The sequence below is a fragment of the Mobula birostris genome, chromosome 6 (assembly GCF_030028105.1).
Source record: "Mobula birostris isolate sMobBir1 chromosome 6, sMobBir1.hap1, whole genome shotgun sequence".
Lineage (NCBI taxonomy): Eukaryota > Metazoa > Chordata > Chondrichthyes > Myliobatiformes > Myliobatidae > Mobula > Mobula birostris.
Genome location: NC_092375.1, coordinates 48,106,753 through 48,120,850, shown reverse-complemented (window position 1 = coordinate 48,120,850; position 14,098 = coordinate 48,106,753). Strand labels below are relative to the sequence as shown.

Sequence of the window (14,098 nt, the reverse complement as noted above, 5' to 3'; positions counted from 1 at the left end):
CATTTCTTTCGCACTTCCCCCCCACCCAACAAAAAAAACCAACAAAAATAAAGCAAAACTAAAGTTATACGTAGCCCGACGAACCCTAACATTGTTGACGTGTATGGCGATTTCAAAGATTGGCAGTTCCTCTGTCCAATAGGGAACCACCTTAGACCGGCGCCAGTTGCAATATGAGAAGGACGGGTCGATATAATAGCCAATGATTGTCGGTATGGATCGGAAGAGGCGGGCCCTCGCTTCAGTTGCTCCCGCAGCACGAACTGACGTAAATCAACACAAAGACACGTGGTGTCGGTAGCTGTCGGTCATTGGTGGGGAGTGGGTTTGCTGCTTGTGCGCTTACGGCGTAGAATCGGTGTGACACAATTACAACTTTCTGCTTTGAAGTTTTCTCTGTTTTTTTTGCTAATATCATTTAAATGCTATTTTAGTTTTTCTGAATAAATAAGGACTTCAACAGCGTGTGGTAGAAAGGAGCAAGAGCTTGAAGGATGTGAAAAACAAAAAAGTGCACGGAAATAATAAAGAATAATACAAAATAAATTGCAAACAGTTTTTTTTCATCTCTGTAAACCCATGAAATCCTGTGGAGTATCATTCGGTGATGAGGAAAAGAAAATGGCGGCGGGAAAACCGAGTGAAATTGAGGATGACTTTCCAACTCTGACGCCCCAGGAGAGAGACTCTATTGCAACTCTCGATAGGTTAGAAAATTCTGCAAGTTTTGTGTTGTGTTTTTGATTGAGTTTTAGTGTTTGTGCATAAATTAAATCCGATGTTAACGTATGTCATCTTGTCTGTCGCGTTCGCACAGCCGACTGTTTGGATTTCTGAAGGTTCATGAAGATGGCGCCAGAACGAAGGCCTTGTTAATAAAGGTAAGAGCTGAGAAACACTGTCTTTTTAATGTATGTTTCAATATATGTGTTGCAATCGTAAACTTCTTCACCCCTTCTTTTGAACAATAAAAGCAGTCTTAAAAGAAAACACCCCTGCTTTCCACTGGGCAGTATCGTTTAATGTTGTCATATTTTTATATCTGTAAAATAACCTGAGAAGCAATGGTGCATATGAAAAGAGATGTTTGCAGATGTTGAACGTGTGGTGTGAGTGACAAGTCTTTTGTTTTAGGTGGTTATATTAAAATTGGCTACTCTCTCGCCCTCCCCCCTCGTTCTGTTTTGCCTTCCAAGTCTCTGGGCTCTGCTTGTGGGTTTTGTGTTGTGCATCGGTTGAAGTTTCGCTCCGCGTTAAAAATGGCTGCTGATCTCCAAGATGGCGGGACAGGGAGGAGAGAGGAAAATAGTGAGATTGGAAAGGAAGGACAACAACAAACAAAAAGAAACTCGGGCTAATTTCATTCTTTCTTCACTTGCAACGTGCATTGTGTTGTATACATGAATTATACCTACTGAGGTGTTGGAAACGGAAACGTTGATGGGATTGTTTGTGCGCTTTTAAGACAAATGCACAATGATTCTTTCACTCAACCTGTAGCACGAAACAGTAATTGGGAAACATAATTAAATGGCTGCAATCCCATAGAGGCTGTGTGATATTTCATTAAATAGATTTTGAGGAGGGTGTAAATTTGCTGAAATGAGACAGAACCACGTCTTCGAGAAAAACTTTCATATAGAATCGATATTTACATTGCAGTATAGGTCTTTCTTAAAATTGTACTGTAATAGAACATATTTGTACGTATCGTAAAGTTTATGTACATTGAACAATTCTGGAGCGTCCGATCTCACTAGATTTTGATTTCCTACTTGATTCGTTGTTTTCAGCGAGGAAAATGCGGCAGTTTGTGTTTTTATTTAGGTGGGTTAAAATCTGAGCTTATGTAAGTGTTGTAATACTCGGTCCGACATGTTTCTACTGATATTTACTGATTTAAATTGACTCAAATTGCATTTTTTATTTGCTTGTTTCATGGTTTGCTCTAGTACATTTTTGTAACGTGAGTATTTCTGAGGAAGTATGGTTGTCGTTTGAAAATGAATGTTAAGATTTTATTTACTAATTGGGCATTCGTACTAAAGCCCTTAAAGTGTTATTTCATTTAACCGCAGCATAGTATGAAGTCATAATTCATTAGTTTTAGGTTCTAATTCTCTTTCACATGTCAGATAGGTAGTCTATAAGATGAAACGTTTAATTGCCAATTATATGATTATGAATAAGAAACTGTTTTATAGGCAACAAATATTAAGGTCTATTTGAGGATGTTGATTTTGTATTTAATCTAAATTCAAGCTGGAACTCTAAAAGTTGGATCGTCGTAGTTTCCTGATTTGTAGTGAGTTTGTTCTCCAGCATACAGAACCTCTCAGTACAAAATTCCAAAATGCTTTTCTGTTAACAGAAAAGCTGGTAGAAATCAGTAATGTCACAATACAGCTTAGTAAACCGCCCAATTCTTATAAACCATTAACTCGCAAATTTGAATTTGTACGAAACACATTGCTAATGGTGCTTTGACTGTTCTTGGTGAGGGTTGACAAGGTTGGTCATGCTTCTAACATTTACCTGTGAATGGTGAGAATTACACTATTGTTTTAATAGCTAAGTAGCTGTCTCACACTACCTGGCTTGCAAGGAATAATCTGAGCAGTTGTAGAATACTGGGTGGTGGGGGAAGGCACATATTTCTGTATTAAAATGCTTTTTGGGATAACTGTTAAGTACTCATCTATGTCAAAAGCTTAAATAGTTAACTCTGCAGTTATATGAAATCTATATGTAATAATCCAGACTTATTGGAATTGATTTAATATTGTCGCATTACCCAAGTGCAGTGAAAAGCTTGTCTTGCATGCAGTTCATAAGGTCAATTGACTGCATTGAGGTAGTACAAGGTAAAACAATAACAGAATGCAGGATAAAGTTGAACATTACAGAGAAAGTTCAGTGTAGGTAGACAGTAAGGTGCAAGATCATAACATGGTAGATTTGAGGTCAAGGTCTAGATGGAGGAGGGTTCCTTAGTATGATACATTTTATTGTATGAGTGAACTATTCAACAGTATTATTATTGATAGTAGGATAGAAGCTATCCTTTATTCCAGTGTTGTGTGCTTTCAGGCCTGTGTATCTTTTGCCTGATGGGAGAGGGTGAAGAGTAAATATCCAGGGGTAGATGGGGTCTTTGAGTCTGTTGGCTGCTTTACTGAGGTAGTGGGAATTGTAGTCAGCTCATTGAAGGAGGGCTGGTTTCTGTGATACACTGAATTTTGTCCACAACTCTGCAGATTCTTGTGGTCATGGGCAGAGTGGAGCCATGTTACATCCAGATGGGATGCTTCCTATGGTCTGATGTTGAATAATGCTATATCTTCATGACTATGAATTATATTTGGTGTAGTCAAGTCTATTCACTCAATTTATTTATAATGTCAGTCTTGTAAGGCAGAAAGATCCCAAGTTTGATCATGAATTTGTGCAAAATGGGTCGGGGCTGATTGGGGCACGCGAACTGCCCTTGCATTTGCAATATTATAGGAAGACTGTAGTTGTATATTTATAAAGTTAACTATTGTAAATAACTCGATGGTTTCCTACTAAAGATTTTATCTTTGAGAAGTGCAGTTAACTTGAGTAAAGTTTTTTTTTGTACAGTTGGTTCAGTTGATGGAATATTTGCAACACCAAAGAGATCCAAAAAGTCAACTTTTATGTATGGAAAAAGTATTGGATAGCTGCGGGGGAAAGAAAACACATTCAAAAGTTGGTCATTATTTTAAAATATGTAGGCTAACTTGCTCATAACACAGTAACAAACATAACCTTAATGGTGCTATTCATTTATGGCCTCATTTCCTTTTATAATTTAAAACCTCTATTGTGCATACACTAAAATCTGTATGATTAAAATCACCTAACTATTGAAGTAGTCCTCTGTTTTATATTACAAATGAGAGCAATAGGTGATTTGTTTTCTGTAAGTTACTCAGTTTGGTGCTTATTGAGTTTAGATCTTTCTAGTTAAAGGTAGAGCAGACAAAATGCTGATTAAATATGCAAGACTTTGTTGTGATGACTCATTGAGTTTTTTTTTAAACACTTGTAGAATTAAATGAAGTTATTTATATAAAATGAAGGATAATGATTAATTGCCTAATTTTTAGTCTTTTCATAGTTACATACTCCTCTGTGAAATGATGAACATGCTCAATTCTACTCTGACATTAGTGGGACAAAATGGTACATTACTTTTTTCATTGTGGTGGAATTTCATGATTTGCCCCTCAGTACCAAACTGTTTTGAGCAAAATTAAATGATTTCCAGATAATTGCTGCACAGAGCTTGTGATTAGCTTGTTTTCAGTGTATCAACCGTTGGTTGCTGCATGTATTCTTAAAAATTTGAAAAGAACACGGTGATTGAATGTGTAACATTATTCAATACGTGATATTACTCAGTATTTGAAAAATAGTTAATTTATTCCAATTCAGTTTATAATTTAAAACATTTGTATTGATTTTCATTTTGGATGCATATGCATTCTTGATTTCCAAATGCTAAGTTTGCATAGTATGTAGTTTAATTACAGGTCAAAAGATTATTTTTATTAATCTTATTTACTTTCCTGTACTAAAAAATTATGTAAGTGATCAGCATTGTGAAATTATTGAATCTTTAAAAGTTTACTTTCATAATACTGTGATAGGTCTTTCAAGTTATAATGCTGTAGCATTACTGTGGCCTGTGTAGATTCCAGTACAAATGCAGGACTGCAACACCCCAATACAGTTTGCAGAAATCGTTTAATTTTGAAATCTGATACTTGCAGTTGGTTTGTTTTCCGAACTAAGGTTGCATGTCTTTTAGAGATGGAGGGGAAATGTTAAGATTTGTGAAGCCTAGGGATCTGCAAGTAATAGGATATTCAGGAATAATGAACTATGGACTGATTGTTGGCAGTTTCAAATAAAAACATACTTTGAATCAGGAATGATTTGATTCCCTTATTTATCAATCCCCCTCCCCCCCAGTAATTGTTTACATTGAATATTTTCCCTGAAGTTAAAATATGTTTTTACTGCTATTTCTCACTAACATCTGAATTATTGTTTGGCTTTTCTTAAAATGATTAGGTATTCTATGTTTACCCTACATTGCCACAGTGATTACACTTTCAAAGGAAGCATTAGTAACCTTTTTATGACATCATGAGATTATGATATTTTATATGTTCCTATGGCTTTCCAAATTTTCATTTGCTGTTTCTTTTGAACATACTGATGTAGACATGTTCTTGTTTTGCTTTAAATATTCTTCTATTGGGATCCTTTTATTCATTGCCAGTTTCCCAAAGATGGTAATGTGGACCTGATTTTATGACTGAAGTCCACCCAGTGAAGGTGCTGTTGTATATTGAAAAGGAAGTTCCATGGTTTTGATTCATTGCGTAAGTACACTCAGTGACCACTCTATCAAGTACATTCTGTACCTTTATAAAGCGGCCACTGAATGTATGTTCTAGTACTGCTGCTGTAGCCCATTCACTTAAAGGTTCGACGTATTATGCATTTAGAGATGCTCTTCTGCATGCCGCAGTTGTAATGTGTGTTTAGTTGAGTTACTGTTGCTTTTCAGTTGGGTTGAACCAGTCTGGCCATTCACCTCTGACCTCTCTCATTAACAAGGCACTTTGACCCACAGAACTGCTGCTCACTGAATGCTTCTTGTTTTTTTTTTTTTGTTTCATTCCTCTCCTGATTATTGACGTCAGGAGCAGGAAACCAGAGGTCCATGAGACAGTTCTCATCTGGGGATCAGAGGTGGAGAGGGTTAGCAACTTTAAAATTCCTCAGTGCTGTCATATAAGAGGATCTGTCCTGTGTCCAGCACGCAAGTGCCATTACGAAGAAAGCATGGCAGCACCTCTACTTAGAAGTTTGTGAAGAACTGGCTTGTCATTTAAAACTCTGACAAACTGCTATAGATATGTGGTGGAGGGCATGTTGAGTTGTATATGGTGACATTTATGTATTTTGATAATTTTACTTTGAACACCTATCATACGCCCACACTCCTTCCACTGGTCCTCTTCCCTTGCTGTTCTCATCTGTCCACCCACCTCTTATCTAGTTCCAAGCTTCACCTTCCTTCTCCTCAGTCCGTCATCTGCTGATCTTTGTTACCTCCACGATAACCTCCCAGCTTCTTTCGCTTTGCCTGCTCTCACCTCCTTCACCTGCCTTTCATTTCTCTTCACCTGGATCCACCAATCACTTGCTATCTCTTGTTACATGCCTTCTGTTCATATTTTCAAATTGGGCATCGACCCTCTCTTCAGTTTTGATGAAGGATCTTGACTCGGTGTCATCTGTCATTTTCCATCCACAGAAGCTGCCTGACCTGCTGTGTCCCTGCAACGTTTGTTTAGGTGCATCAGTGAGCTGTTTATTGGTTGATAATTTACAGTACCATTGATGTCATCCTTGGTCATTGTGCTGCTGATTGAGAATAGATTGATAATTGATCTGATTTCGATTGGTGTAAACTTTTGTAGGCTGAGGGTAACTTGTACAGTTTCCATATATTACCGCTTTGGCACATTAGTCAGTATTTTAGAGTAATAGAAAAGCACAGCACAGAAGCAGGCTCTTTAGCAAATCTAGTCCGTGCCAAACTACTTAACCTGCCTACTCCTATTGACCTGCACCAGGACCATAGCCCTCCATACCCCTACCATCCACATATCTTAAACTTTGAAATTGAGTTCACATGCAACACTTGTGCTGGCAGTTCATTCCACAACTTAACAAGCTTCTGAGTGAAGATGGTTCCCCTCATGTTCCCCTTAAATTTTTCACTCCCCCCACACCTAACCCATGACCTTTAGTTGTAGTCCCACCCAACCTCTGAAAAAAGCCTGCTTATATTTACCCTATATATACCACTCAATTTTTTATACCTCTATCAAATCTTCTCAATCATCTGCGTTCAAAGGGTCACCTAAAATCCTAACCTATTCAATCTTTCCTTATAACTCAAGTTCTTCAGACCTGGAAACATCCTTGTAAATTTTCTCTGTACTCTTTCAACTTTATTTACATCTTTGCTATATGTAGGTTGCCAAAACTGCATGCACTACTCCAAATTAGGCCTCGCCAGTGTCTTATACAAATTCAACATAACATAAATTAGTACATTGATTTATGAAGGCCAATGTGCCAGAATCTTTCTTTACGGCTGTATCTACCTGTGATACCACTTTCAATGAATTATGGACCTATATTCCCAGATCCCTTTGTTCTTCAGCACTCCTCAGTACCCTACGTTTCACTATGTAAGACCTACCCTGGTTGGACCTACCAAAGTGTGACACCTCACACTTGTCTGCATTAAATTCCAGCTGCCATTTTTCCAGCTGGTTCAGATCCCGCTACAAGCGCTGATAGTCTCTCTCGCTGTTCACTACACCCTCTATCTTGGTGTGATCCTCATTTTCAGACATGCTTGGTTCTGCTTTGCTCTTGGACTTCCACTGAAGCAGGATTGATCATCTGGCTTTAACGGTAGAATGAGGGACATGCTGCGCCTCAAATATTATAGATTTTGATGTAATGCAGTTCTATTGATAGCATCTAGCAGGGGCTATGTACTATGAGAATTGCATTATATTGTGTACTATCATGCTATATGAGCTGGATCCATAGCAAATCTAGCAGCTCAAAACTAGGTACGTATCCCCTCCAAGAGGCTTAGCCTTGAGCTGCTAGATTGCTATGGATCCAGCTCGTACAGCATGGTAGTACCACAAGATGATGCAGGATGCCCTTGGTATGGAAAAAAGGACTTTGACCACAGCACAGTTCTTGTAAGGCACTTCTGTCAGTATTTTAATGTTTCTTTTGCATGAACTAGATAATTGAAAATAAGGGCCACGGCATTCATTTCTCCATTTTTAAAAAAACTGCGCCATCGATTTGAGACAATTTCTAGCATCCATATGTGCCAGGCCTTATTTTGTTAGGTCAAAGGATAGTGTCCTGGAGGATCTACAATGGGTAGTCAGATCTGCCCAATGCATCACCTACACCAGCCTACATGCCATCAAGGACATCTATGCTGAAAGGAGATGGGAAAAGTGCCATCATGAATGATCCCACCCACCCGCCCTGCTGATGGACTGTTTGTCCCATTCCAATCTGGGAGGAGGCTGCGTAGGATCCAATGCAGGACCACCAGAGTCAAAGAAAGTTACTTTCCCCAAGCAGTAAGGCTGATCAATACTGCCACTCACTAACCCACCCCTCCACACTTCCATCCACCACTACTTTATTATTTCCCGTCAGAGTCGCCTTATGTACAGATGCTCCTGTGTCTAGCGGCACCTTATGCAATCAATCTATGTATGTAAGCTATCTTACATATTTATATTTATTATTATTCTGTTCTTTATCTTTTTTTTGTTCTGCAATGGAACTGGAGTAACAGTTATTGTTTTCCTTTACACTTGTGTACCGGAAATGACGTTAAACAACTTGGATCTTGAATGTAATGATGAACCTGGAAGCTACTCATCCCCATCTGAAGTATTCACTGTGCATTTGTACTCATTCCTTAGAAGAGGAAAAATGATAGATGCTAATTAAAGCTGTCTTTGTCAGTATTTGATGCTGTGCCATTGGAGTTTGTAATGAAAAATCCCAGGCTCATTCTGTCTCTATATCACTGTGGTGCCACCTCTTGTGCCTTGCTGGTGTGAAAGGGTGTACTTGATGGTTATGTTGGTATAGTCTGGAACTTTGAGTGAAATGTATGATTCTTTGAGCTTGACTGTCAAGATACTAGCCAGTCCTTGCAATCTGCACATATTTTCCTGGTGTGTGTTTGGAGGAAATTTCAAGATTGAAATTGAATTAAGTGCCTCAATTGAAGATTGGTCCTTCAAAGATTTTTTCCCCTTGTTATTGTTTAGAACATATAACAGTATAGCATAGGTACCGGTCCTTCGGCTCACAAGGTGCTGAACTAGTTAAGTTAGCAATCGGATGCCCAACTAAACTAATCCCTTCGGCCTACACAGTGTCTGTATCTTATACATTTATGTTCCACTACCACACCAGGCAATGCATTCTAGGCACTCAGGGCTATGTGTAAAATTAAAAAAGAAAACAACTTGTCCTGCACATCTCCTTTGAACTTGTCCCCTCTCACCTGCAATGCATGCCACGCCCACATTGCTGGAGGAACTCAGCAAGCCAGACGGCATCTCGGGAGGGAAATGAACAGTTGATATTTTGGGCTGAGACCTTTCATCAACACTGGAAAGGAAGAGAAGGGATGTGAGTGGCTGGGAGGTGAAGAGGCAAAGGGCTGAAGAAGGCTTTTGATAGAGGACAGTAATAATGTAATGGAGGGAAGGAGGTGAGGAACCACAGAGGGAGTGATGGGCAGGTTGTGAGGATGGGATGGGGAAGAGAAGATGGGCGTCTGCAGCAAAATGGGAAAACAAAGGTGGGTGGGGTGGCGGGAGAAAAACAGGAGAGTACTTACCAGAAGTTAGGGAATTAGGTGTTGCCATCTGCTATTAGACAGTTCAACTCTGGGGGAAATAGATTCCTGCTGTCTACACTATCTACGGTTAAGAAAAAGTTTGAGCCCTTTGGAATAACCTGGTTTTCTGCATTAATTATTCAAAATGTGGTCTGATCTTCATCGAAGTCACAGTAATAGGCAAACACAATCTACCTAAACTAATAACACACAAACAGTTGTACTTTATGTTTTTTTTTATTTGGGAAAGGTATTCACAAGTATTACACAAACTTTTTTACATATTAAAAACCTTTTCTGTTTTTTTATGTATGTATAAATCTGTATGTATTTATACATTCACAAGTACATGTTCATATATGCTCCTACCCACAGACATACTTATCCAATCTGTGTACTTATTTACTTTTATCATTTTTTTCCCAAATCTTTTCCTTTACTTGTATTAATTCCATGTTTTCCATAAATAAAACAGTGAACATTCTAACCAAGGGAGCTTACGTTAACACTATAACTATATTGATGAGGAAATCAGTATGAACCTTAAGGAGAGTCATCTAAACTCTGCTCGCATTGGGGTTATAAGTTCAATCCATTTATTCCAAATTTGATAAAATTTTTCTTTTTGAATTCTCAGAGAGTAAGTCATCTTTTCCATTTTAAATATTTCAAAATAATTTCATGCCAATATTGTAATGTAGGTAATGTTGGATTTAGCCACTTTCTGGTGATTGATTTCTTATTGCCGCTGAAAGGGCCTGCAGCAGCTTTATATCTTTCTTCTGCTCCAAAAACAATACATGCCCCAAATAGAGAGTCTACAAGTTCAGAGGTATCTGAGTCTTAAATACCTTAACTAATGTTCTGTGTATATCTTTCCAATATAAACTTAATTTCAGGTAATCCCAAAAAATATGAAAGTGATTTGCCTTCTTGGAGCCACACCTTCTCCAACATGCCACGTTTGTGTCTTTATAGTTTTCCTGGTATGGCGTCTTGAAGTATCTTTAATATTTTTCCAGCAATGTTCTCTCCAAACTAAAGAGTTAGTTGAAGACCGCTAACAGTTGTACTTTTCATGTCTTTATTGAATATGTTTAATTATTTACAGTCCAGGCTGGAAAAAGTACATGACTCTTTGTATTTAATAACTGGTAGAACCTCTTTCAGCAAAAATAATTTCCACCAATTGTTTCTTGTAGCTGTTGACCAGACTTGCACAATGGCGAGGAGGAATTTTGGATCATTCTTCCATACAAAACTGTTTCAGTTCATCAATATTTCTGGGATACCTTGCATGAACAGCCCACTTCCAGTCATGCCACAGCACCTCAATTGTGTTAAGATCTGGACTCTTACTTGGCCATTCCTAAACTCAAATTTTGTTCTTTTTAAACCATTCTGTTGTTGATTTACTCTTGTGTTTCGGATTATTGACTTGTTGCATCATCCAACTTCTATTAACTTTCAGGTGACAGACTGCTACCTCGACATTTTCCTGTAAAAATGTCTTGATACAGTTTTAAATTCATTGTTCCCCTCAATGATTGCAAGCTGTCCGGGCCCTGAGGCAACAAAGCAGCCCCAAACCGTAATGATCCTTCCACCGTGCTCCACAGTTGGGATGAAGTTTTGGTGTTGGTGTGCAGTGCAGTGCCGTGCCCTTTTCCCTCCATACATAGTGCCTTGCATTTCTGCCAATTGTTTCAACTTTTGTCTCATCTGTTCACAGAACATTGTCCCAGAAGTGTTGTGGAACACCCAGGTGGTATTTTATAAACTTGAGATGTGCAGCAGTGTTTTTGGAGAACAGTGTTTCTTCTGTAGTGTTCTTCTATGAACACTGTTCTTGGTCAGTGTTTTTCTTATAGTGGACACATGAGTAGAGACTTTTTTAGCAAGTTCTAGAGATCTCAGCAGGGATAGTAGCAACAGGACTGAATTTCTGTACTGTTTCTCTTACTGCAGACTGATGAACACTCAGGTCTTTAGAAATGCTTTTGTAGCCTATTCCAGCTTCATGTATCTCTACAATTCTACTTCTAAGGTCCTCTGAAAGTTGTTTTGATTGAGGCATGGAACACATAACCAGATCTTTCTTGAGAAGAGCAGGCTCTGTTAGTAACCTGACTTTCTTTTTATAGGACAACTCACACCTCCAATCTCATCTCATTGACCGGAGCATCTGACTCCAATTAGCTTTTGTGGAAAGCATTACCCCAGGGGTTCACATTCTTTTTTGAACATCGGCTATGATAGTTTAAATGGTGTACTCAGTATTGATGAGAAGTACAATTGTATGTGTGCTATTAGCTTAGGCAGATTGTGTTTGTCTATTATTGTGACTTGAATGAAGATCAGACCACGTTTTTATACGTAATCAATGCCATAAACCAGGTAATTGCAAAGGGTTCGCAAACTTTTTTTGCAACTGTATGCCTCTCAATATTTAATAAACCTCTGTCAAATCTCCTCTCAGCCTCTGCCATTCCAGAGATGATAACCTTAGTTTGTCCTACCTCTCCTTGTAGCAAATGCCCTTTAATTTAGGCAGCCTGCACCCTCTCCAAAGCTTCAACATTCTTTCTATAATGGGACAGTCAGAACTGAATGTAATATACCAGATGTGGCCCAACTACAATTCTATAAAGTTGCAACATAGTTTCCTGACTTTTGAACTCAAAGCCTCAGCAAGCATGCTGTATGCCTTAATCACCCTATCAACCTGTGTAACACTTTCAGAGGCTTTGAACTTGGACCCCCAAGATCCTTATGCTTATCAACGCTTTTGAGGGTTTTGCCATTAACAGTGAACTCTCTCCTTCTGTTTGATCTCCCAAAGTGCAACACTTCACATTTGGCTGGGCTAAACTCTCATCTGCCATTTTCTTCCCATATCTGCAACTGTTCTATATCCTTTTGTATCCTTTGCCAGTCTTCTACACTATCCACAATACAATGAGTATTCATTTCATCTGAATACTCAGTAACCCACTTACTTATGTTTTCATCCAGGTCATTTACATGTATCACTTACAGCAGATGTCCCTATCGTTGTACAAATCCCTGCAGAACAGCATTAGTCACAGACCATGAGCCAGAATGTCCCGTCGATCACTATCCACTGTCTTCTGTGGGCAAGTCGATTCTTAATCCAAACTTTAAATTCACTGTGGATCCCATGTATCTTAAATACTTTGAGCCTCCCATATGGGTCCTTGTCAAATGCCTTACTAAAATACATGTAGACCAAGTCCACAGCTCTACCTTTGTCAATCACCCTGGTACTTCCTCAGAAACTCAATCAAGTTAGTAAGACACAACTTGCCATGTATAAAGCCATGTTGGATGTCCTTATTTATGCCAGAGTTTTCCAATTGCGCATAAATCTTAACCCAAAGAATCCTCTCCAGTAACTTCCCCACCACTAGTGTGAGACTTACTGATCTGTAGTTTCCTGTATTACTCCTACTTGCCTCCTTGAATAATGGAATAACATTAGGACAAGAAGATGTTGGTCAAGGCCCCAACAAGCTTGTTATATACCTGGGGAATAACAAATTAATCCCTGGGGATTTGTCTATCTTAATATTCTTTAAGGTACAATACTATCTCCTTCTTTATCTGGAAATGCCCTATAGCAACATACTCTCTATCCTCCACATCCCTTCTCTTGGTGAATGCTAATGCAAAGTAATCATTTGGGACCTCACCTACATCCTCTACTTCCAAGCACATGTTCCCTCATTTCTCCTAGTGTGGTCGTACCTGCTTCCTAGTTATCATCTTGCTGGTGACGTATGGATAGAATGCCTTAATGGTCCCTTCTGACTTTTCAGGTTCTTTTCTGGGTTCTTTAGAATCCTCAAGGGCTCTATTTGAGTTCAACTTTCTGAACCTTATAAATGTTTCCTTTCTCTTCAAAAAAATTCACCACCTCTCTCGACATTCAACCTTGCAATCCTTGTCCTTACTGGAACATCCCTGTCCTCTACTCTGTGCAGTTGGTCTTTAAGCATACTCCACATGTCAGATGTGGACTTGCCTAAAAACAGCTGTTCCCAATTAACTCTCCCGAGTTCCTGCCTAATAGTCTTGTAATTTGTTCTTCTCCATTTTAATACTCCTGCAAGAAACATGCTTCTTCAAAAGCTATCTTAAAACTAGAGTTATGATCACTGATAAGAGTAGTTATGAGGCTGGACTCCTATGCTGGACTGTCTGGGCATTTTTCTGGTGTCTAGAATCAATTGATCTTGGCTTTGAATATATCTCTTATAGGGATTCTAAAGATGTGAAATGCTTTTCCATAAAGACATTTCTTCTCTTAATTATCTTTGGTCATAGGGAAGAGTAGGCCTCAAGCTGTGGTGTTGCCTGTCTGCAGCTGCCCAGGGGAGCAGTGGAGTTGGTGTGCTCCACTGGTACATGGGAGATGGTGTGGTGTGATGTTCATGCTGGAGTCAGTGCTGCCCTCCAGTGTTTGCGTAGCAGAAGACAAGATGTATTGTGTTCAACTGCAGACTTCTGCAACATTCATGGACTTAGGGACTTGGACTTTTTTTTTGAATTGTACTTTAT

The 14,098-nt window shown here is 38.8% G+C and overlaps 1 protein-coding gene across 2 annotated transcripts in view; it reads left to right on the top strand.

The window, feature by feature from the left end:
• Positions 1–306: 306 nt before the first annotated feature.
• The window catches only part of kdm6a (lysine (K)-specific demethylase 6A), a 252,209-nt gene continuing 238,417 nt past the window's right edge, over positions 307–14,098 (top strand). For both annotated transcript variants that reach the window (XM_072260435.1, XM_072260433.1), the window contains exons 1-2: positions 307–707; positions 818–881. In XM_072260435.1, coding sequence (XP_072116536.1) covers positions 580–707; positions 818–881 — 192 coding nt within the window. In that variant the 5' untranslated portion in view covers positions 307–579. The remainder of the gene's footprint in view (positions 708–817; positions 882–14,098) is intronic.